This window comes from Chlamydotis macqueenii, chromosome 19 (assembly GCF_036417535.1).
Source record: "Chlamydotis macqueenii isolate bChlMac1 chromosome 19, bChlMac1.mat, whole genome shotgun sequence".
Taxonomy (NCBI): Eukaryota; Metazoa; Chordata; class Aves; order Otidiformes; family Otididae; genus Chlamydotis; species Chlamydotis macqueenii.
The window spans coordinates 7556183-7581819 of NC_141574.1; the positions used below are offsets into that span (position 1 = coordinate 7556183).

General features: G+C 40.7%; 1 protein-coding gene and 1 long non-coding RNA gene across 3 annotated transcripts; one reads left to right on the forward strand and one right to left on the reverse strand.

Annotated features, from left to right (window-relative positions):
* Positions 1 to 1412: 1412 nt before the first annotated feature.
* TAF15 (TATA-box binding protein associated factor 15) lies at positions 1413 to 23819 on the reverse strand. 2 transcript variants are annotated; one of them, XM_086763296.1, is made up of 16 exons: positions 23683 to 23819; positions 19597 to 19633; positions 18572 to 18620; positions 18286 to 18376; positions 18090 to 18207; positions 15084 to 15367; positions 14099 to 14213; positions 7139 to 7173; positions 6500 to 6532; positions 5805 to 5914; positions 5136 to 5265; positions 3679 to 3768; positions 2475 to 2559; positions 2299 to 2384; positions 2092 to 2194; positions 1413 to 1788 (listed from the first exon to the last, which is right to left on the reverse strand). In XM_086763296.1, the coding sequence occupies exons 1-16, from the start codon at positions 23690 to 23692 to the stop codon at positions 1749 to 1751; spliced, it is 1416 nt and encodes a 471-aa protein (XP_086619422.1). In that variant the 5' UTR covers positions 23693 to 23819; the 3' UTR covers positions 1413 to 1748. The 2 variants fall into 2 exon arrangements, with proteins under 2 accessions (XP_086619422.1, XP_086619421.1); XM_086763295.1 differs by having other exon boundaries at positions 2475 to 2558; positions 3675 to 3768.
* LOC147598363 (uncharacterized) lies at positions 23477 to 24927 on the forward strand. Its single transcript, XR_015260670.1, has 2 exons — positions 23477 to 23703; positions 24758 to 24927. It is a non-coding gene; the product is annotated as an uncharacterized LOC147598363 (long non-coding RNA).
* Positions 24928 to 25637: the final 710 nt, after the last annotated feature.

Genomic DNA, 25637 nt, shown 5'->3' on the forward strand with positions numbered 1-25637 from the left:
CTCCTGGGACAGTCTCTCTCAGTTTTCCACCTCCCGACAGATCTGCAGCTCGCTCTCTCCTTAGTTTCAAATGTTATTGTATGAAGTCCCACCAAATTCTCAGAGAGCATCTACTGACGATAAATACAAAGTAGGATTAATGAGATGCGCCTTTGATTTTTTGATTCAGCTGTTGGTCTATTAAAAGATCACTTGTCAACACACATCTACCTCATCTGTTTTCAAACAAACAAAGCATCAATTCCAGTATCTGTAAAACCCTGAGTCTTCCTACAAAGAGTGCTGGCCATTAGTAAAGCATTTATTTGCACAGTGTTACCAATAAATCCCTAGAAACAGGAGCAGCTAGTCACAGTGCCAGCAGTGCTCACTTAAATACGCAACCTGCTGAGCTGACCTAACTAAACGCAGGAATATTTGTCTCCTGATAGAGCAGTGACAGTACGCAGGCTTTCCAAGAGAAACCTTAGAGAGGCACAGCATAGTTCTTACATTCACAGCCACGGGTAATGGCTGATTTGAACTTACGGTTACTACGACCATGAGTGTACACCAAGCTAGAGAGTTGCCTAACAAGCATTAACAAAAGCTATTTTTGTCCATTTCTTTTGAGAGGCCATGGATTTGCACAGCTGTATGCCCAAGACTGTAACTTCCATTTGCAGTATTTTGCCCACCAGAATATTGGACGACTGGATGTTCTCTCTTAAAAGCTTGTGATGAAAAGGTAGTGCTGGACATAAGCCAACTGTGGCAGTGAGAGCTTCTCACAGATTCCCACCGACACACTTCTGCAGCGTGCAGAGGATAATTAACCTCCCTTGCTTCTTCAAACCTTGGCTTCAGTGCTGAATCCCAAACGCTTCCAGTGTCTACTGAACCTTGTCTGCCTCTTATCTCAAAGATGAAACGGCTGAACATTTGTTTGCTATCACCCACACTTCAAAAGCAGCGAATAAAAGGTACAGAAATACATAGCAAATTACCTTTTCCCCCCCCCCCCCCCAAAGCCATCACACCTTGGTTTGGGAGCTATCCTGGCGTGGACACAATATGCTCCTTGGCAGCATGAGAACACACTGCCATCTGCCTGCTCCTCAGGAAGGCTGCAGGGCACACCAGAGCAGCGGAGCAGGAAACGCAGGCAACACAGGACTTCAGTCTCAGAGGGAAATACGAAAGGAGCAGGGGACAAGTCTGCAAGTCTGGGAGAGAGGGCATGGAGAGCAAGTAGGCTCACCATTGACTTAACTTTTTTTAAAGCTGGAGATTTCTGCAAACAGCCCAGAGTTCGGCTGAAAGCAGCAGTGCCATTTCAGACAAGACCCTACTTACTACTCAAGTCATACCACAGGAAGACAGGGAATACATAAGGAAATGCATGGAACTGAAGCAATTGTGAAACAGTAAGATTTCACAAATAAAACAATCAGCATTTATTGTTGTATTACAAAACACTTCATATTTTGGCAATATTTTACAGTTTAATCTTTTTTTTTTCCTTCTCAGGGCCTGTTGAAAAGGTAGGGGGGGGAAGAAAAGAGGAGAATGTTGAAATCAAGATTAAATTTCAATGTCTTGCTTAAAAAAAATCCTCCCAAACCACCCCAGTCCCTCCCACCAAAATAAAAATCTAGTTTCACTCAATTCCACTATCCAAAGAGGCCATGGGTGAAGCGGCAGGCAAAACTCTGGCAATTTCACTATCAAATGCATCAAGAAGACAAACAAAACATTCACAGTGGTCTTCAGTATGGTCTGTTGCGCTGATCATTTCTGAAATCATTTCTGAAATGGAAATAAAAAGTTATAAGGAATCCCTTAAGCAAACAACAAATAGTCCCTTCAGTCAAACACCTCCACACCGACTTCTGTGTGTTCTTCTATGTTTAGACAGCCTTATCCAAAAATGCTCACAAAACACACTCAACAGGAAAACTGACCGACTTTCTCAGGAAGCTCCTATCTGTGGTTCATATTTTCACAGCACAGTTGTGCTCGCAAACATAAACAACACTCTTTTCCCACAGTCCCTATCAATTCCACAGTCCGTACACTATGCAACCAAGCAAGGGCAAAGAAACTGCTTACCTTCCTCCCATTTTGCCACCATAGCCACCTCCCCGATCACCGCCTCTGCCACCACGCCCTCGATATCCTCTTTCTCCTCCATAGCCACCTCTCCCACGAAAATCTGGAGGAAAACGCAGATTGACACATCAGCCAGGTTTTTCAAAAAGCTGCAGATGTCATTAATGCTTTTAACACTTCAGAAGAGGCACAGTTGTTTTTACAAACCTCCCGACGGACGTGAATCTTCTGGTCTGGGCTCACCACACTGGTTGCAGGAATTCCTGCGAGCGAAGTTCATATTACCACAGGCCCTAGAAAAGACAAGGATTCCATAGACTTAGCTGCTAAGAAACTCAAAAAGCATATGTGAAATCCCACTGCCCAATTAAAATGGAACTTACGGGTTAGGACAAACCCAATCACCGTTTTTGGGTTCCCCACTTCTACCCTGGAAGCCCCCGCCTCTTCCGTATCCACCTCGTGAACCTGTAGACAAAATGATAATCAGAATAAAGGAGGGGAAGTGTCTATGACCTATACATGAGGAACATTTACTAAGGACTGCCACTGCAGCATTCCATGTCCTGAAGTTAATGTATCTGCAGAGCTGAAACACACATGTTCATACAGATTTATAACTTAGGCAGATAGGGAAAAATGAGAAGCAAGAATAGCACATGACAGCCAGAAAAATTTGCTCCACCCTGTATTTTTTATAAATTCTTTTTCAGCAGTAAAAGGAAACTTGATCTGCTTGAATTGCCAGTGGGTAAATATACATTCACTATGTGCATTAACAAAATTTCATAAAGATTTCACAATGTATAATGTCAATCACATATGGCCAGACTTAGTCACAGAACAAAAATTTAACAGAAAAGAAAATTTGTCTGGATCAGTGCCAGGATGCACCTGACACAAGCACAGGAACAACACAGTTCTTGCTTTCTGCATCAAAAAAAGATGAAAAAAACTTTTATATCAATTGAAGTTCCTGAAGAATAATTTTTTATCAGCCTACAAAACTGCCTGATTTAAGATCTAAAATTCGCTGACAGCCACCACACAAAGCATGCTTCCTGTAAAGGGGTAATTAATATCCAGTGGACTACTAACAAAATTGTATTATGCAAAGAATCAGGGAGATAAACATCTATTTAATTAAATGAGTCAGATGTGCAACTGCTGCTCTAAGTCAGCCAGCTGAATAATTTACTCTGCTTAATACCGTCTGGAAACACCAGAGTATCTCGGGGCTTTGCTGTAATAAGCAAATACTCACTGGGAATTCACACCTATGTATGTGGAACTCGTACAGCCTCAACAGCATTATTACACTAACTCTTTAAAAGCAATACTGAGACATGATCTGGGGACTTTCCAGTTCAAAAGGAAAGCATAAGTTCTGTGCTGTGCAAAAGAGATCACAGATTTCCGTTTACTTAACTTGGTTCAATCCTTATTACTCTCTTTCATGGCAGAATCCCAAAGGCCCATATACTCTGACGAATCACTGCTTCAAAGTGAACTTCTCTTTTATAAACAGTAATAGTTACAAAGCATTTAACTATGCAAAACCAAGGATTCTACAGATTTTAGTCCCACCTCGACGTCCACCACCTCCACCGCCTCTCATGAATTCAGGCCTTCTAGTTGCAAAAGAAACTTTGATGACATTGCCATTGAATTCTTTTCCTGTGGAAAGACAGAAAGTGAGAGAAAGACCAACACAGCTCTCAACAACACAGCAGCAAGATCAGGAGAACAAAAGTGATTTGCACATACAGACGGAATACAAAGCTCTCAAGATACAGAGAGTCTGAATTAAGGCTCTTATTTTCGAAAACACTGGTCCAAATGTGAGAAGGCAAACACTGAGGTCCTTGCTAGGTTCCCCATAAACCCACAGACACTTATCTTCATTTAAAGGTAAACTGTAAGTTGCAATTTAACTAGACACATAAGAACATTTAAAAGATTTTTGGCCATGTTCATGGATAAGTAGTTCAGATGTCAGACTCTGTTAGTTCTTCCCCCAAGTCAGGCAACATGGCTGTTGTACAATTCAACAGTCAGTAGAAAAATTAAATACATCAAAGTAAGTGAAAACCACACTTTTTTAAAATACAGTCTCAGTTCTTCACAGGTACAAGGTTTATCACAGAACAAATAGGACTGCATGTGTGCCTAATACAATCATATTTGTTTTATCCTCTTAAAAAAAAGGTGAATTTGCATTTTATTAGCAAAATATAAACCATAAATAGCACGACCTGCCAGATTTTTTAATGCACTATCATTTCACACCAGATGCAGAGTATGTCTTTTTGTTTCTGCTCAATACTATTAAAATTCTGAGAACACAAAAGGTCACAGGAGCAGGCACTCCTCCCTGCCCGTGCCCCAAGTTTACTACTAGAAAACAGTATCACAGTATTTCCGACACCAAGTCTGAAGAGTTTTAAATCAGTGTATTTCTGGGACCTGCTCTCTTTCTCCACTGAAGTCGTAATTTTAAAAAAGCTTGTTCTTTGCTGTGTATATACAAAGTGCTTGGCATGAGATTGCCATAACCATTGTCAAACTCTAAAAATGCTACCACAACACTAATAATACCAACACTGTCGGAAATCCCCCCAGCTGCTAACACAGATTACAGCTCTAATGGAAGAAACAAGAAGTTAAGCTCTCCCGAGTGACAAGAACACCATCTCTCATACTTTGTGCAGGGATTACTGAGGTACAGCAGCAAACCCTAACGGTTTCACTACATATTTTAGTTCTTAATCACTAGCTGTTCTTCTACCGAATGAGAGAGAAAGACAGCTTTCACAAAATATCGTGAAATAGAAGTCTTTGTAAAAAACAAAAAAAAACAAAAAAACCAACCAAAAAAAACCCCACACCAAACACAAAACCCAAAAAAACAAACAACCCCCCCAACAAAACAAAAAACAGAAGTCAAACTAAAGTAGCATGAGGTCCCAATGACGTTACTAATTTGCCTCTTCCATTGCTTGTTAGACTCGTAAATAATGAAAAGAACAGGTACTCTCACCCACCGTCAAACCAGTCAATCGCTGCTTTGGCAGAAGGAGGGTCATCAAAAGATACCGTTGCTTCTCCCTTTGGTTTGCCAGTATCCTTATCTGTATAAAGATTTATCATAGGTTTGCCGGTCTTCTTGTTGGTCTGAAAAGAAAGGTTGTACACTTGGCACAGGAGACACACCGGTAAAGCCAGCTCATCGCATAAACTGTAACAGCTAAGGATTATCAGAAGGAAGGTTCTCTTGGAGCTAGCCTGCAGAAACAGATGCTTTTGATGGAAGGATACTGACTGGCAACTCTACATGAAGTAATGATGGGCCCAGTTTTCACAAAAATTGAGGTCAAGTGCAGGAAGTCTTAGTTTAGAATTGCAGAAACAGTCACAGAACACAGAAGCATACTCGCTGAAGTATGAGGGTGGTACAACAGGCAGAGTGTCAGTGTTAAGGGTTATAAAGACTAAAGAAAAGATACAAAGCAATCCCAGTGTCACGAGAAAAAAAAGCTGCTAGTGCTGCCAGCTTACAAATGAGCTGTCATCTGGGAACCCAGATAAAAATATTATCTACAACTGCTGGGGAGTCAGAGTAAGCATCTGTCTTGAATGATACCAGTGCATTTCCAACACACTAGCTCTGCAAGTTCTCTTCCTTCTTACCAATGATTTCTCATTTCACATACCTTTATAATACCAATTTGTTTGAAATAGTCTGCTACTTGATCTGTTGAAACATCCTCTCCAAGTCCTTGCACGAAGATAGTGTTGTTATCAGAGTTGTCAGACTCTGAATCTATGAAAAAATAAGCTACATTCACCATGTATTTTTTGTGGTAGCAAGAGAAGCAATATTTTAAGCTAGACTAAAGGTCTATACTGCCTGGCAGCAGACCCTTAAATTCCAAAGAAATCTTGTGTGAAATAAAAGATAAGTAGAGAGCATAATTTTGAAGTTAACACCATCAACTTCAAAAATGCATGCACAGCAGCTTCAGATGCTGTAGCACATCAGAGACCATCAGTTGACCAGCTGTCTGCCACACATTCAACTCGTCCATGCAGCTAGGACATCCAAAGCCATCAAAGTAGTACACATTTTAAATAACACAAGTTTAGCAGAAGCATTATGGCAGTGAAAGCAGCTGCTTGGCTCAAGCAGATTCAAAGTTCGTCAGCAAATTCTTACTTGCTGCATGAAAAGATATCTAAAAATTTACATACACTTCAATAAAATACATTTATTTCAAGAAAGACAAGCTTTAGCTAAATTTCTTTTGAGCCATGGGAATCGCAGCCACATACATCTTTCTAGACATACATTTTAAAAGCAATGACCTAAGAGCTACAATCCATTCCCACTCACTGCTTGTTTTCTTACCAGCATCTGATCTTGGTCCATAATCCCTTTGACCTATGAAATGGATTTTGTAAAAATAAAAAAAAAAAAAAAAAAAAGAAAGAGACTATTTTTAGCAAAACATTTTCAAGTGACTTTTTTTAGAGACAAGAAAAATACTTAAAGTATGCATGTAATGCATCTAAATCTAAAACATTAACCAGAGATTTAGAGAATATTTAGATTAAAACGTTCAACAGAAGGTGTCTGTAGGACGTTAACGTGTTCTTTAACTTGCAGCATGTGGCAGTTGCCACACTGATGCTATGCTGGTGTTATCTTGCAAATGCTGGTTGTAAGGTCACCAAGCAGTTTACCACTTTTTTTTTTTTTTTTTTTTTACCTCTAGTACCTTTCTAAGAAGCATTTGTAACAAAAATTTAAAAAAAAAGAAAAGAAAAAAAAGAAATCCGGTGAACGTCACTGTCTCCACAAATTCTTTCATGCAATTTGACAAAGTAGAAATCCAGTTTATTGCTAAAAGTTTGGCTATTAAAACTCATGAACACACCAGCCTCACCAAAACGCTACAATGCTTCAACTAGATAGTAACAAGTTATTGGTGGCTTTTAGATTTATAAAGAATTTCCACTGAAACATTTTTGGATACTCGGCACTTACCACCGTAATTTTTGAAGCCACCACGGTCACCACCACTGCAGAGGAAAAATTGAAGAAATGATTTCTTCCTTAAGTCTCTATGTGCTGAGCCCAAGGCTCAATCTACAGTTAACTGATGACAAGTTGAGAGTTACTGTCTGGCAGCTAAAGCACCATCTCAATGTTCTCCTCACTTCTCATTCATGTTCAAAGATTAAATTACACGAAAGTGAACAATCTCACAGGATGCTGCACTGGAGAAGAGAAGCCCTGAAGGGTATTTTAAACTAACTCACACATGTCATTGTTTCAGTACTTTCTCCCATCCCATAAGGCAAAATGACTGCTATTAAAAACTGAGTTTTAAAACAGAAATATTATTTCCATGAAGGTTAATGGCCTTTAATTGTAGATGTAATTGCTACTTTGGAATAATTAGTACTTTAGGACTTTCCTACAAGTAAGAGCTAAAGTTAATTAATCTCCATTGTTATGTATTTATATACAGAGGACAAATTAGCGGTATCAGCGGTTCTCTGAGGAAGGGTCTGAGGGATCTACTGCACTACTAGCACTCGACATTACAGAGAAGGTGTGTGTATGTGAGCTTCAAAAGCAGAGGCCGTGAAGTTTTATTTCATTCATTCTGAAACCTGTGGCACAAAATGTAGACCAAGTTAAGAGGTTACATACATCAATTTTCAAAAGTTAGAAGGGGATTTTTAAACAGGATGTTACATCTCCAATTATGTGCATGAAAATAAACCCTCACTCTTTTCACTGTAAATGTTTGTACTAGTAGGATTTTTCACAGCAGCTCTTTTAATTGCATCCACGTTACGAACACAGCATAACCAGTATTCAAAGCCTTCAGGAAAAAATACAACCACTGCAATTTTTAGAAAATCCATAACCAAGTGTCAGAAAGACTGTCTCATACTGCCACGTACAACTGCCTGCTTGCCCTCCTCTGCACGGGGGACACAGCTGCCACCTCAAAATTAGGCAGGTTCACTTAATCCTGACAGCTTTCACACTCAGCAGCTGAGATAAAGGCAGTGTAAATTCAAACCCTGATGCAAAGGGCTCTCTCCAGACTCCAGAGCTGTTGTGCCAGCACGAGCAGCCTCTTCACCAACGCGCTTTAGAACTAGAAGTCACTCCACGTTTTAATTCCACCTATTTGCCAGGACGTCAAGAGCTCAATCACGGAACACAAGCAACCCAGCAAAAGGCAATGAAATAAAATTAGGGAGTAACTTCCCTGGCGCTCTGTATATCTGTTTTCTGTTACAGCAAATGCAAAGTCATGAATGGGACGTACTGCCTACTTAACATTTACGAGATAAAATCTGTCCAAAGTGAAGGACAAAAAAAAGTTTCAACAGATATTATATCAAAACTGGATTTAGAGGGGCATTCTCTGAAGAGTGACGCATTCTGTGACAGCACATAAAGGACAAACATATTAGATGTTTGTCATAACAGACTACTGCACTTTTACTAGGACTTATCTTAAAATATATTTTGCTGCAGATTTTAAATTACTTCTCCACAGAAAAAAAAAAAAAAAATCTGAATGCTAAATGGCAGTGTCATTTACTCCTAAGTAATTGATTCTGCTCACTAAAGAGGTAAAATGAATGAATTTTATATGCAACATCAGAGCTGGTCCTTATTCAAGGCTGGCTTAAAAAAAAACAAAATAAAAAAAAACCAACAATGGTCAAAAAAAAAAAATCTACTGTTAAAAATCTGTGATCTCCAATTCACTTCAGCTAAAAAAAAAAAACCAAACAAACCTCATTATGACACAAGAATTTTCAGCAGGATGCCTGCTTTTCTAGGATTTTAACTCAGAAATAATAAGAGTGAATACATCAACCACGGAAAATGTTATCGAAGTTTTCCAACCCTAGATTATGGTCCCTGTTCACCAGGACAGCATTACCTAGAACATGCATGTTTTCTGATCTGAAAGTATACAGCAGCAGAGACGTAACTTAGAAAAACCCAACAATTCTAAAAACATACAGAAAAGAAGCTTGTGATCAACACAGCCAGGATTTTACAGGAGGTGAGGATTTTGCAAAGACGCTGGGCTAAAAATGTGGGCACCACAATTCTGAAAAGCAATAGAGTTGGATATATAAAACGCAAGGGAAGTCAACAGTCAAACACCTGATTTCTAACTTTGTTACACAGTAATTCTGTGCCCTGCACTAACAAGTGCAATCCACAATTTTTAATTAGTTTTTTAATTAATGTCTGTAGAAATATGTTTTTGCCCAAGTATGCTTCAACATGTTATCTTCTGCTTAGTCTCCCAGGATCAACCCAACTAAAACCTGCATCAGCTCAGTGACAGATACCTTTGATGACTGATTAATGCTTTTCTCCATTTTTAAGTCTCATTTCACGTGTGATTTATAGAGCTGTAGTTTGTTACCCACCTGAGATTGCTGGGCAAAGCTACCCAAGATCCCCAGGAGGCACGTGGATATGCTACAGCAAGTGAAGTCAAACACAGAAACTGCTTGCAAGCAGCTGGTGCCACAGTCTCAGATCTACCCCTCACTGAGACCCAAAATTAGAGTTTCAATCTCAGCAACTGAATTAGCTCCCACGCTACTGTCACAGAACACGTGGAAAATAAAACTGCAGTGTTTCAGTCTATTACTTTACCAGTCTTGCACACAGACCAAATGGGTGACCAGATGGAGTCTGGAGTTTTAACATCTTATGTTAGAATCATGAACGGGTAGCTAAAATTCAGGAATGCCACCAAAGATAATAAAATAAGAGACTGAACTGCAAGCAGCCAGAATGTGTACGTGGCACCATTCATAGTGACAAAAGCTTACTTCTATGAAAGAAAAGTAATCAGATACTCTTTTCCCTTATACTCAGTCATATATTTAAACATCACCTAATTGAGTGTAAATGGAATTCATCTGAACATTGCCTACTTCAGCTGAGAATAACTCCTTACATTAAAGGCAAGGTTACATGCAGAGCTGTACATTACAGATATAAGAAATGCACTTTAAAAAACTTATCAGATTATTGGCAGAAGTAGCACTAAGAATTCAGGAACCAAATTTCAGCCTCCAACATGCATTTATATCTCGCCAAGCATGTGGGAATTACATGTAAGAATGTATTTTTATAAACAAGAAAGGAATGCTTAGTGCACCAATAAAGTCACTGACAGATGGCTTTTTTTTTTCCTGCTGCCTATATTTATTGCCTCTGTTCATGTTTTTCCAAAGGCTATAAAAAGGCATATATGTTACAAGTCAAAATATCAATTCTGAACACAAACAACTGTTGTCAAAACCATGTGCACTAAGTTGAAGTCTCTTTGTATCACAATAAGCTAATTCTCACTCATTATACCTAATGTAGCAATTAAACTGCATAGGTAACTTTTGCTTACAGTACATCAACATCAAATCTGCACAAGAGGAAAAGGAAAAATCTATGCTGAGCAAAGTTAGGATTTCTACGGCAAATCCTAACCCAATGGTAAATCCTTTTCTAAACTGCTTCTGTGTAGTTCAACCAACACAGACTGCATGAGCAGATTGAAAGGCAAAGCTTCTCCCATTTAATCCGGGCTCTAAAAGAAGGGCAGCGCCACAGGTATGGCTGCTTGACTGCCTGAATGGCTTTCCCAACATCAAAGAAAACCTACCTGCTTTGTATTGCTACTGTATTTCCCACTTACGTGCTTCACCAAAACAATTCAGTCCCACAACCACAATGAGCAATTAATTCCTTACCTTTGGATGAAGACTCTAACAAAAAGGTGACTTATTCTACAAGGAAACTTGGAAGAATAACTTAGGGTAAAACTCTGCATTCTCAAGATCTGGTGTACATGCTTTCTCACCAAAACAGCTCAAAGATAAGACTCTACTACTACGGGTTTTAAGGGAAGAAAACATTTTACTACAAGCTTCAAAATGAAAGGGTGAAAAAATCCTACTTAAAATCCCCAAAAATGAAATTCAAGATTATTAAAAAAAAAAACCTGAAGGATAATTTTGGAACCCAAAGTTACTAAGATTAAAAAGTGAACATCTGATGCCTAAGAAAATTATAGTTCTCTATCATAGCAATATCAACTAGAGAATCTGAACAGTAGTTCCTCAAAAGATACTTTCTTCTCAGTGCTGTATGACTTTGCAGAGGCACAAAAGAAAAATGAGTGCCGAAAGCATTCACTACAGTACATATTCATGTCATTCTACTTTTCAGAATAATGATTCATACCTTAACATTAACATGTTTTGAAGTATATTTACAAAGGTCATTCAAAATGTTAATTTGATTTTGCCTTGAGTATATTCCAGAATAAATTATTTTGCACTAACAGACTGCTCTGAGAGCTCTTCATGCAGGGTAAGTTTATACAGGCAAACACAGCCTGTAAAAATACTGTGGGAGAACTGACGTTGCAGCCCAAGTCACTGTGTGACAAGCACAGGAGAGCAGCACGTCAGTGATGACGGTTGTATGCAGGACGCGTTGCTGGCCCAGCACTACAGAATGGATTCGGCAACACAGCTGCAGGAGCACTACCCAGTCATCGGTGCTCTTACCGATGAACAACAAGCTGCAACAAGTTCTCCCTGCATTTAAGCATCAGTCAAGACAAAATTTTTATTACTGACTAACACAGAAAAGCTTCATTTGCTATGATCTCAAATTAGCTACTAAATTTTTTTTGTCATGTCAAGGAACAATATTTTTTTTGTGTTGATACAACTCATTTCACATTATTTTCTAACCACTATAAAAATCAAAGGCTATATTATTACAGCACTGCAAATATCTGTGTAGACAGGATTTTTAGATAAGATTACTTCCCGATGGCTATGGAATTTCCACAACTTAATGTTAAGCATTAAAATGTGATTGAAGTAAAAAATTGAAAACGGTAACTAGTTACTGGAGGTAGACTTGACATTCCTACATGAGCTGATTTTAGGAAAAGGAAAAAAAAAAAAAACCAAAACCAAAAACAGAAACAGAAAAAAACCCCAAGTTAACAAAACAAAACTACCCTGAAACCTCACATTTTCACAGGAGTAAACACGATTTCTTACCTTATCAGAAGTTATTTTCTCCTTGATTATACAGTTTGTTAATTGATTTAACCTTTTACACTTTTCTAATAAGCCTGACTTTGGTAAAATGTGTATGTCAGAAGCAGAATCCTCCATCATAATTACACAGAAAGACTGAATAAACACGTATGACACTGTAGTTTCAGAAAAATTTCACTGCAAATGGCATTTGTGACTGCATCACTAACAGAAGCGGACAGACTTCCTAATAAATGCCTTCCCACTTTGCTGTATTTTTCCCCCACTTCTCCATTCACCTCCACTCTTTTCCTTCTTTTGTCCACTGAAGTACTACTGTCTACATGGATCTGTGAACAAAATTTTTCTTACATTTTGGAAAAATATGGGAAGAGGCTTTATTTTCACAGACATTAATTTATCTTAATCTTGCAAAATGAGAAGTTTGTTTGAAAGTGATAAAATCTACCAAAAGTATGGTTTTTGAAGCTCACATTCATTCATCTTATTGGAAAGGGTTCAGCTATAAATATTTTTTTTCTAAATTCAGATTTTTATCATAGGAATATGGAAAACCCTCATTTACACAGAAAAGCTAATTTTTAAAAAATTGTTCATTTTTAACTGAAAACAAATTCAGAAATTTCTTTGCTAGTTAAGTTTATATAAGACCCCAGCTAACTGTAACATAAAATAGCTATTAATACACTTTTGTAATTGTGCCACCACACCCAATTAGGAGAGATAGGGTCCACATATGTCATCAAAACAGCAAGCCATGAAGTACAGTTTGGGACCCCCTTAGGAGCAGGCAAATTTTAAATATGGTTTAAAAACAAATACTTTAAAAAGTCATCAAATCTTAACACACTGTTGGATTATTTTATTTAAATTAGGTCAGTTCAAACAAACAGCATTCTATAATTAGAGTTCCTCATCTGGAGTTCTAGCAATAACCCACAATTGTCCAGTCTATTAAAGGATAAGCAGTGCTGACAAGACTTCAAAGCTCACTGGAAGCTTCAACGTTCTCACGTGGCACCAGTGAGCGTTCTACACCCCCAACCATTTCACGGAGGTATATAAAGGGCAGCCAATTGTGACAGTCTATTAAGAAATAATAATGTCACCTGGCCTAATTCAATAGGATTTAAAGCAAAGGTCCCAGTCTCTCAGACCTATGCATGAAATCATCTGCAAGCACAAAATTAAATATGTGCATTAATTTTCTTGGTAGGAACAGAGCCTAAGGCAATGGCAGAAGGGGTAACAATATTATTAATATTTAAAATCTACCTAAAATAAATGTGTTTAGACTGATAGCCTCACAACAATAATAAAAATTGTATTTTAATAGAAGTTTAAAACTGAAAAAAAACCCATAAAAACAAAGTAATGTTATTAATAAATTATTCCTAAATTACTTAGGGAGCAGAAAGATAATTAGCCAAACGTAGTGTAATGACTTGTCATTGTAAAGTCAAAATACTTCCCTGCTAAAATGTTCACTACCTTAGCTATTAATTTTATAAAACTTTCTTGATCTCTGGCAGTTGGGGTTTTTTTTGTGATTGAAAACAAACTTTTATAGGTTTTAAAGTATCTTATTTCAAGGGATGGGCTCAGGCAGTTTTTGTATTGCAACTCATGTAAATAAAATGCAGAAATATGTCATAACAACCAAACGCTTGCTCTCAATCTATCTGAACCTGAAAGCTTTTCCTAGGCAAAATGCATTTCTGTGCCGTGCAGAAAGGTTTAATTTTAGAAACCTTCCATTTTTGGAAATCTAACTCTGATCTACATTAGGAATAGACAAAAATTAAAACCAGCTAAATAACAAGAAACATGGGTAAGGAACTGCGGGCACTGGAATGAGATCACTTACCTATATCCAGACATATGACCTCTTCCATCCATGTCATATCCCCCTCTACCTCCTCCCTGTGACCCGCCATATCCTCTATTATCTTCTCCATACCTACTCTTTTCACGACGATCATCTGGAGGAATGAGTAAAACAAAACAAAACATGAGTAAATTGTAGTGCAAACTGCAGTGCAGTGAAAATTCCCACCCCCCATTCCAATTCTGACATTTACATCTGGAAAGCATCAACTCCTAAATCTCTCCGACATTATCTACACCACAAATGGAGCAAAGTTTGATTTTGTTCCAGTTATCTCCCTTGGCTTCCAGGGCCACAAAGTATCTCTGAATGTAAACACTCTGTACTTTAATTACACTCATTTTCCAATTATTAAACACCTCCTTGCAGGGGGGTTGGACTAGATGACCTTTGAAGGTCCCTTCCAACCCAAACCATTCTATGATTCTATATTGTCCAAAACACGCTTTTCACTCTACTTCCACATAGCCTTCCCAGTTTGGTAAAGACATCACTGAACAAGGATAAAGAGTGTGGGTTGTGCCGCTTGTGTGAAGTTACTGAAAAAAAAAGGATTGATCTCAAACTTCTCATTTCCTTCTATTTCAGAATTAACCTACACAGCGTAAAGCTGGAATGTGAAGTGCAAAAGCTCTTCGTGACTGATCAAGACATGTCACTCTCATGCAGGAAGACGGTTCAAAATAGCTTAGAAGAAAATTCCATCTAGAATTTGCAGAACTCAGGGACAAGGACTCTGCAAGGCTGCCTCCAAGAAATGCAAATACAACAACTTTGGGGCCCCCAACAGTTTTTCGTCTTTGTGTAATGTTTGGAAAATCTTAAAGAAATTAAACACTCCCAAAGAATATCAACATGGAAAAAGAGCTTTAACTATTCATCAAATCAACTGTCTGTGGAAGGAAATCCAACTATTTCTGCTCAATGTTATTAGCCAATATTGAATTCAACCTGGGAATGTTACCTTGGCTGTTGTGGCTATAGCTTCCCTTCTGAGACTGGTAGGATTGCTGAGAATGGCCATATGAGCTTTGGTGCTGGTTATAGCCTGACTTTTGGTCATATGAGCTCTGGTGGCCATAGCCCGACTGCTGGTCATATGAGCCCTGGTGGCCATAGCCCGACTGCTGGTCATATGAGCTTGACTGCTGGTCATAAGAGTCTTGGTTTTGTCCATAGCTTGACTGCTGGTCATAAGAGCTTTGGTGCTGACCATAGTTTGACTTTTGTTCATAAGAGCCTCTTCCACTTAAAATAAACAGAATTTGTATTAATAGCTAAATGTTCACAGAAGAGAGAGCAAAATAATGGCTGAAAATTCATGACATTGCTAAAATTTCCTAGTCACAGTTACCTCTCAGACATTACTGGCACACGGATATGAAAATACTCCATGTTTCATCTCTGTTGGGATATATATGGCTTCCAAAAAAGCAAAGCAGAAAACTGTAAATTACCATCGCTTTCAAGACAGTCTCAGTTTCCACTGTAAATGTAACAATAGCAGCACTGCCTTTACACACCCCAGTACAACGCTTGCTTTTTTCTCCCCTCTCCCCAGCAGCATGACAAAGGCGGATGCATAGCCCATGACCTGCTAAAGCCAAAGCCTTCTCTACAGAACTGAGGGAAGACACCTGCTGCTCATGTTGTATTGAGCAGCTGATACTTCTGCCTACAAAAAAAAAAAAAAAAAAAAATCCCAAAATTTTGCTTTCACTGAGTTGCGATCCATCTTTTTCTGGATGTCCTACAAGTTGGCCAAGAATTTTAACTCTTGTGATGCCCTCTAACATATTTGCAGTTCTTCCCACTTTAGTGCCTTCTACGTGCACTATGCCACCAACTCTCATCAGAAACATTGACCAACATCACATCTAGGATATCCAACATGATGTGGCTATACATTCTAAGACAGAGTCGTAACTCTTCTCTGACTAGTAACAACTTTATAGCAAACACAAGGAAATCTCACCCACACCATACTTCCCTAGGCTACTTCAACAACCAAGGTAGAAACAAAAGTATTTTGAAAATCTAGATATATGAGAGAATAGTTCCAGTTCAGTTACCCTTTCATAGCAAGACATTATATAGATTTATAAGAAATAAATTGCATCCAGGAAACACTGGCTGTTACTCGCACCTTTGTTTTCCCCCTGGGGTACTTAGCTGTGGCTTAACTGTATTATTTTTTCAGTAATTGAAATTAATCACTGACCTCTGCCACCCTTTTTCTCTTCCTCCTCTGTGCTTCCACCCCTTTTTCAAAAGATGATGTGCTACACTGGCCACTCTTCCACCTGTGGCAATCTCACTTGCTAGCCAAAATGTCTCAGAAAAACAAACAAAAAAATTTAAGAGCCTACAGAAAGTTTCCACCAGCTTTTCAATGCACTCTAAGATTGAGGCCATGAGGTCCAACCAGTCTCAAAATACCTCATCCGTGTAAATACCGTTTAATCTGCTCCCTCCCAGTTCTAGCCTAGATCTTAGCTTTAACATAACTAATCCCAGTGGTAAATAGATTGCAAAGGTTTTTGCTAGTATTTTCACTTCAAAAAAAAAAAAAGTCAGCTCCATTTTAGCCTCTGCACCATCACCAAAGAAGGAAGCTTCATTAAAAGCATCCACTATTTGCCGGTTTTCCTTCCTTCCCTTACGTGGGATGCAAGAGCTACAATTTTGTGGCCATCCTCTTCAAAGTTGCTGTAATTTAATTTCTCAGTTTTTCCTGACCTGTTACAACCATACATTGAAGAGTTTCTCTCCAATGTGTTTTTAAAATTTTCTTGGTCAAAACCAACTTGACGGAGAATCTATGCACTAGTGCATTTTTTCCCCACTAGATGCCTAGAGTTAAAAACTAAATTATTGCCTAGTGCTGTACCTTTGTACAGCTCTAATAAACACTCAGAAACAAAGCAAAGCAACACAAAGCTTAACCACATTCCTGCCTTCTTTAGGGATGTGAAAAAGACACTCTGAGTGACAGCACCTACTGCCCACAGATTAAGACCTTCCTTGTTGATACTAAGATGTTTTGCAATAATAACTACAAAACCAGGAACTAAGTACAGGTTTGCTAAATTCTAGATTGTTTTATCAGCTTGCAAAAAAAATACATGGACCTTGGACACAAGAATGAAGTTTAGTACACGACAGGGTATTTTAAAGAGCTCACGTGATCCTCAGTAAAGGTCTAATATAAACAGTAACCTTGGAGTGTATGCGTGAAGCTTGTAAATTAGATAATGAAGTGGCCTTGTAAGTAGTTTCAGGAAGTTGGGCTGTACTTTCCAACATACTTTAGAAGTTTTATCATTAATCCTCCTGAAACTGATTTGAGTACATCACTTAAGAAGTCACATTTGCAGTAGTGTAAACTGCTGCATCAGAGTGCAGCATGTATGTGCACATTTAAGTTACTGATAAGGATATAAACCCATGATGTTTTGAGAATCCTACTTAGTTGGAAATCTCTTAAATTACATTTCAAAATCCTTTCCTCTTCTTTCACCATGAAAAGGCATTCCAAGTCAGGTAAGAAGTCTACAAATCTAAAAACAGCCAGGAATTTCCTTGCTAACAGCTTATTTGAAGTTAATAAAAAGACTCCTATAAGTTTATAGAAAAGAATGTGACTGGAGAGGTACTCGATCTATCTTTTTCTTAATCAAAATACTCTCCCCTAATTCCATTCTTTGTCCTACTATCCAAAGACTTTCTAAAGTTTCTCTCGCCGCACAGCTTGACTTCAGAACAACTGCATCCATCCTTCTTATATAAAGAAATATTCTTCCCTTACCTCCCGCTCTTTCAGGCACTAAAAATCTCTTAAGAATGTAGATTTTTAGATGTTTGTCCTTTTTTTAGCAACGATAGCAGGAAATTTCTTACAGCTCTAGTTAAGAACGTACAACTACTAGACAGTACTTTAAATAGATGTTGTTAATCTCGGCTTCCTTACCCTCTAGACGACCCCTTCTGCTGCCCCTGACTGCCATAAGACTGCTGGTTGTACGAGTTCTGATTCTGATTTTCATAACTGGATTCATCATCGTATCCCTGGGAATCTTGTCCATAACCTGGAAATTGAGGAAGAATTTTTTTAGTAAATATTCACCTTGTAATTACTGCCAATGAATGTAACAAGCTAGCCAAACCTGTTTGATTTTGTCCATAGTTCCCATGATAGTTTCCATAGTTCTGTCCGTAGGAGGAACTGTCTCCACTCTGCCCATAACCAGAATATCCCTGTGATTTAAAGAACGTACTCAAATAAGTGTAACTTCCACAGCAGGTAATCACAGTTTTCCTCCACTAGACACAACGGCAAACATCAAGCCGAGAATGGATTTCTTCCCGGTCCAGATATGTTCACCCAGGAACAACTATTTTTACATGCAAGGAACATCTGCTTTGTAAAACACAGCGGTTTTTTCAACTTACCTGTGCTTGTCCATAATTTTGACTGCCCTGATTGCCATAGGATGAATAGCTGTAAGAGAAAAATGCATTTAGTAAGTGCTTACAGTGCCCTCCAAGTGGGTTGGAAAGTAAAGGTACTTCAGGTGGTTTTTTTTCACTCCAAAACAGGTGTTTAACCTGAGTATTGCAGTTGCAGGCATATTAGGACCGCATCAATAAATTAACAATTACCATAGTTGACTGTCAAAGCCAGAATAGCTTATTTTAATTTCAGCTCTGTTTCAAGTGTAAATTTAAAGTACACGAAAGGTGGGCTTACTGTAATTTGACAGATTCTTCAGAATCACAGAAAACTTTGTTGTATGAAACCAAGGCATTTTAAGTTTTTCAGTATATTCTTACGAAGTTAATTTTATTTTAATCAATTTCTGTCAATTTGGTATTGGTTGGACTATTCAACAATAACATCATCATCAAAAACCACACTAGGTTTAGGTTATACTTACTCATTATTCTGCCACTTTAAGATTTTGTGAACTGACAGAAGAACCATGTGCTGAAACTCGTATCGTACTCGGATACAAACTCAAACTCACGCCGTGCTATATGCAAAGAATCTTACGACTTTCATTAGCACAGTCAGTACTGGCCATGATTTTTGTACTTCCATAAAACCGCTTTTGTTTCACTGATTTAAATATCCTCCCCAAAACTTGCAGCTATTTGATGAACTGGCTTTTAAATTTCATAATCACAAACAGTTGTCAGAGAGTTTTAACAAAATGTTCCTTCCAAAAGGAAAAAAAAATGGAAGAATAAAGTTTTATATGCATATGGCCCATCATCTTTACACTTGTATAACCTTTCACTAAACTCTCATTGAACAGCTTAAGGCAGTCATATGAAAAATATTTCTCTATATTCATGACATTTTCAAAGTTTTTACTATTAAAAAGATGGCATTCCAATTACACATGCTTATTGTCTTCCCTTCAGGAATACAAATTGTTCTTCTATTTTATAAGACATCAGAAAACCACACCTACCTCTGCTGGCCCCCAGACTGACTGTAACTTCCAGAATCTGGAAAAAGAAGTAAATCATACTGAGAATTACCAATTGACATTTTATTCCTCTACTTACCGTAAGAGAAAGAAATTTTGAGAGGGAGAAAGGTTCAAGTGCACTGGACAATGCAACGATTTTCCCTGCAGAATCAGACAGCTTCCTCTTTATTAACAATAAATGTAAGCACAGAACCTGAGGGCGTGGGGGACACGGTACAGGTACAGCCACTTTGAACTTTCCTTTTGAAGGATCTGAATTTCATTTTCAAGGCATCTCTTCAAATATTCAGGACTGCACAGCCCCCCCAACAGCTATCGAATACAGCGCCACCATCAATGAACAGAATGCAGCTGCTTAGTTACTCAAGCGAAGCCAAGTATGCCAGTCCTACTGAACCGCTTTTTAAGACGCAGTAAGAAAGCTCTGCCTAGCAAAGGGCACAAACGCAGGCAGAATTTGGAGATGTGAAATCAGGGATGGATGGAGGAATCATGAGATTTACCTTCTCTCATATTGCAAAAGGAGAAACATTACCGACAGATTAAACCATGCAAGAATTAATGCATTTACACTGAACGCAAGTTGTCTGGGCACATATTGTATGTATTATTTCCAACTAATGTAAACATCAGTTATCACAGAAATTTATTCTTGAAACACACTGGAAGAGTACAGATTTCAAAATATGACCTCAAGTTAAAAAAAGAAAAAAATTCACTGAAATGGTTTGATTTGTATTTAAAGTAAAGCATCTAATTTCTAAAAGCTATCAATGCTATGAAAAACCCTACAACCTGCTAGCTGGCACGCAGCTCTTAAAGAGGGTGCTTTGTCTTTACTGATCTACCTTATCACATTATTTCATCTTGTTAATTGCACAACGATGGATTTCCTTGTCTTCTGCACAACTGCAAGTTTTTATCTGTTAAAAGCTCTTACTGCACAGGGGCAAACACACGTTCCTACCGATTTAGTTTCCCCCGCCAGCTGCATGTAAGAGATGCAGACACAGGGAACACGCTTGCATTGCTCCATCGACCTCAGCCCCTTCAGAACTCAGATGGTCACGAGCAGGCTTCATCCCTTCAGAGATACCCACACCCCCCGAGCTGCTCTATGCCCTACAAACTTCTTCACTATATGGACTCTGTCAGCCTCGCTATCTAGGAAGGAGTCTCAATTCCTCTTGACATTTTTGCCTGAAATTCCCACCTTCTTGTCAAAACCCAAACACCTTCTTCCTTTCTCTACCAGTATTGTCGCTCTGGATAACAGCCCTGCAATTTTCCTCTTCGTTTTAAATCACTTCAAGAATTTGTACAAATATTGTGGTGCCACCGTCTAATAAAAACTATGAAGAACTTCTGTCTTCATCTCTGATTTCAGTCTTTGCCTCACTCAATTTCTCTCCCTTCTACACCTAGAGCTGACTAAAAAGCTGAAATCAAGAATGAATTACAATGTGGGTAAGTGTCATAAACTATTATAACCATTTTCCAATCAAAACACACATAACATTTCTCAAAGTCTGTTCATTTCTCCTCTTTCACCTGGTTTAAGTTCAATCCTACCAGTACTTACACATACACTTAAACACATGCACAGATACTTCCAAGACGAGGGTATCACCTGAGCTATTCAGACGCAAAGCAGAATTTTTAATGGTAAAGTATCTCCTCAAGGCAATAAAAAGCATCAAATTTCATATTCTGTAAGTGCTACATTTACCAAAAGCTGAAATGAGATGAAATAATATTTCATTTCACATGTCCTATAAAACTCAGATGTCAAACATTCTCCTCCTTTTGCTCTGCTACACAAATATTTCATTGCCTTTTCATAATGAAAAGCACTAAAAAGAAACTGCAACTCACACATGCGTATTGTTTTTAATGAGATGAAGGTGAATTTTTACTTTATTTCAATTTAAATTATGATAAAGATTACTATTAAATAGGTAATGGCATTTTAGAAAGATGGTTTCACTCTGAAATTTATATGCCATTAATGCTGCTAATTAAAACAAAGAATATTAATGGTTGTATCAGAAAGAATTCTTGAGTAGGGATGTAATTAGCTGTAAATTGAAGGATGACATTTAATTCTCCTTAGCTTCTCCTTTACGAACTTCTGCCAAACCACAAAATTTTGGAAAAAGTTTGAAAACAACCAGATAAGGAGCCTGTAAAAAAAATTAATACGCAGAATCAGAAGAATTTCCTTTATTTATAAATTTTTCTACATCCTTAGTTGGACTGCTTAGTCTACAGACTTCTGATAGATTTACTTTGGTGGGCTCAAGGGGGACAAGAGCCTGTAAGTATTTTCAGAAGAACAGACAGTTTATTCCGGAAATTCCTGGATATACAGCCATTTTTTCAGAATGTTTAAAAAACTCACAGAATAATCTCCTGTGAATGAAGTGAGGCATAACAGACTAGCCACCTTGCATGGCTCAGGACGTTTATTCCTCTTACGACTGAAGAATCTGCTGTGCACAGTTGAAAACCGAAGTCCTCATATGAAGTAATTCACATAAAGCAGCAGCACTGCTTCTGTAGTATTCTCAACCAAAAAAAAGAATCTCATGCTTGAACATCACCATAGAGCAAAACCAGAAAAGACACTCAGGTGCCTGACTGGTCTGGGACTTGAGGTCTGGGCAGAAAGTGGTTTTCGTTTACTGCCAAACTTTACTTATTTAGGAGAAGAATTCACGGTCTGAACTCATTTTACAGTACCTTTACACGTTTTCTTTTCATGGTAAAGAACTGTTCCTTGCATTACAGGATTCTTTTAACACACCTTGCTTTGTTTTGGTTTTATTCTCTATCATTCATATACGTAACATGAGACAACACTAAAATGGCTCAACCCTAACAAAACATGGCTCCCTCCACAAAGCGCTTACAGCCTTGGAATTCCTACTCCGTTTCTGGGGCGTGCTACCTTCCCACAGCTTCACAGGGGCATCGCTGCTGGTGGGACCGAAACATTTTCACCTCAAATGGGATGAAGCAACTGCAACACAGCGTGCTCGCAGAAGCCCCAGGAGAAGCTGGGCTGTGTCAAGTCATCTGGGACAGCAGACATACTGTCTCCAGACTCCACTGGGAAAAGAACTGCAGCCAGGGTGGTTTTTAGCCTACACCAGGGAGGCTGTGAAGCTACCCCCTTCGCTACACTGGTATCCTCAGGGGGGGCTCCTGGAGCAGAACAAAGAGCAGATGCAGCTGATACCGGGACAAGAAGGTGGGTCCCGTACTGGGGGACAGGGAGGGCACGTCCCATGCTAAGGTGAGTGGGCGCTGGCATCCCATGGGGGGAGCACACAAACCATGCTGTGGAGAGTGGCACAGCCAAAAGACGGGCCCGTATCTCACACCAGGGAGGGGGTCACACAACCCGAAGTGGAGGCCCACGCAGGGAAGGGCCGTGCCCAAAAGATGGCTTACAGCTCACAGCAGGGGGGTACAGAGCCCAAAGGAGGGGGGGGGCACGAACCACAGCGCGGTCCACATCTCACACCGGGGGGGTGTGGCACAACCCAAAGCGGGGCTCCAGACCCAAAACGGGACGCATACACCCCATGCAGCCCCCGAGGGAGAGATCCCGATGGGATCCTACCCCCACTGCCCACCGCCCCAGCGCGACGCGGGGGGGCGTGGCCGGCCCGAACCCACCCCCTGCTCGCAGAGGCGTGGCTCTTTGGGAGGGGGGGCGCGGCCTCTGGCACAGGAGGGGCGTGGCCAGCGGGGGCGTGGCCAGCGGGGGCGTGCCCAGCGGGGGCGTGGCCAGCGGGGGCGTGGCCCCCCTCCCCCCTCTCCGTCGGCCCGCAGCGCGGAGCGGGCTGTGAAATGGGGGGGCGGGAGGAGGAGAGAGGGTGAGGAAGGGGCCGCGTTCCCCCCCCCCCCCCAAAGCCCTTAATATGGCCGCGACCTTTTCTACCTGCGCCACATGGCGCTCGCCCACCCTCCCGCGCCTACCACACCCACGACGGGAAGCAGAACCGAGCCACCGCCACCACCAACCCTCTCAGCCCACCGGGCTTGGAAGCACCTTACCCGAAGCCATGGCGGCGGCCGGTAACCGAGGGAATTGAGGGGGAGGGGGGAGAAAAAAAAAGGGGGGGGGGGAAGAAGGGAGAACGAGGAAAAACGCAGGGACAGACCCGAGCGCCGCGCCGGCCGCGCGCACACTGGAGCACCCGCAGCTCGCGCGGACTGCGGGGCCGGGCAGCCAATGGGCGAGCGCGGCGCCTACCACTCGAGTGGGGGAAGCGGGGGGGGGGGAGGCGGGGGTAGGGTTTGCAGGGCCGTACCAAGTCACTGCGGACGGAAGGGGGGTTGTGCGTATGGGCGGGTGCTAGGGTTGTGCCAAGCTGTGCAGGGAGGGCGGGAATCGTTTAAAATATTAAATTAGTGTAATTAATAAACACGCAGGGCATGGGTGGGGTGCCGAGAGGGAACCGGGGGGGCTGCTGGTGCGGGAAGCCGGGCGAACGCCCGGCTTCCCGCACCAGCAGCCCCCCCGGTTCCCTCTCGGCACCCCGATTGTGCATCTCCATTTGGGCCGGAGAGTGTTTTGGGATTTCCAAAAGAGAATTCCCCGTGCCAAACTTCACAGCACCTAAGGGGGGAAAGTCCTCGCGACACTTCGGGCGTGCAGGAAAAGAAGCGAGGCGCTAAGACGGCGTTAAAGAAAACAAACAAAATCTCGGTCCTAAGGAATAAAAAATAAATAAATAAATAAAAAAAAACAAACCCAAAATCAGGTTTTCCAGCGTTTCTAGCTGTTAAAAAGCCAAATACTGACTTGGAGAGTGGTTTTCTAAGAGAAGGGATCATGATCTTGGGAAGCAGGTATATGAAACGAGGCGTTGCTTCAGAAAGGAAGATTAACGAGGAACGAGCTGAAACGACGGCAAAAGCAAATTGATTACTTCACCTGATCGGATTTTAGCAGTCACGTTCCTTGTTGCAGATCAAGCTACCTTCTCGCAAGAGCTGGAGAGGGAAAGTTAACAGTTGCACACTTTCTGACTCGTGACAGTCTGCGCGTGCATCAGCTGGAGAAATGGTGAGGGCTGCAAGGTTTTACCTTGTTGATTTTTTTTTTTTTTTTTTTTTTTTCCCAAAGGCAGTGAAGAGCATTCTCTTGATTTCAGCTGCCTAAATCAAGCAGATTGGCAAACAAGTTGGGCTGTTTCTTGGGCGTAGCAGCAGGAGGCAAATCCCACTGCCTAAAATAAGTCTCTGCAAAACAAGCAGTGACTGGAATGATTAATTAAAAAAAGGGGTCGAGCTCTCTGCTTGTCTTTCGGTTTCTCCTTGAAAGACTTCGTCTCTTCCAGCCGCAACGTCTTCTCCTGCGCCATGAACCTTCCACAACCTGGGACCGCTCACAAAGGCTGCCTTTGCAAGGCGCCGGCGGGATTAGGGCAGATCCCAAACAATGCTCCGTAGCCGGGGCAGGGCAGGGGAGGTGGGGGGATCTCTTGCGCTCTGTAGAGCCTCTCAGTGCCTTCACAGGATTCTCTCAAATGGAAAACGGCATTGAGGCAGATGTGTGTGTTTGCCTGCTGATAGATCTGTGGGGCTGCTGACAGCAGACTCAGGCGGGACGACCCGAGTGCCGTGCTCTCTCGTTGCTTTCAAACAAAAACTTTGAAGCTGCGGTGGGGAAAGGATGTCGGCCCCTCAATCCACTGCTCATCCTCCTCGGCTGGAAGAGATCCCAGCTGCTTCAAATTCTTTCTCCGCTTTGCGGGTCAGGGAAGACGCATTTCTTCTGATCCTTCCTGTGCAGATGAGACTTTGTGATTCTCTTGTTAGACCTGAGCCGGTGGCCCGCGCCTGCGGTGTTGTCCAGAGGAAGAGCTGGCGGCAGGGGAACGTTTCTGCCACGCAGCTGGTCATGGCGAGTGGACGCAGGAGCTTGGCGATGGGAGCCACGTCCTCCACTCACTGCTGGGGGCTTCCCAGCACCCTTCCGAGCAGCCCAACGCTGCCACACGGGC

Bases quoted from the DNA above. Each gene is read 5' to 3' on its own strand.
- TAF15 (XM_086763295.1), bottom strand. The intron at 3,769-5,135 runs GTGGGTGAGAGT...GTCTTTCCACAG, and splicing joins AGCGATTGACTGGTTTGACG to GAAAAGAATTCAATGGCAAT. The intron at 1,789-2,091 runs GTAAGCAGTTTC...TTTCCATTTCAG, and splicing joins GGTGGCAAAATGGGAGGAAG to AAATGATTTCAGAAATGATC.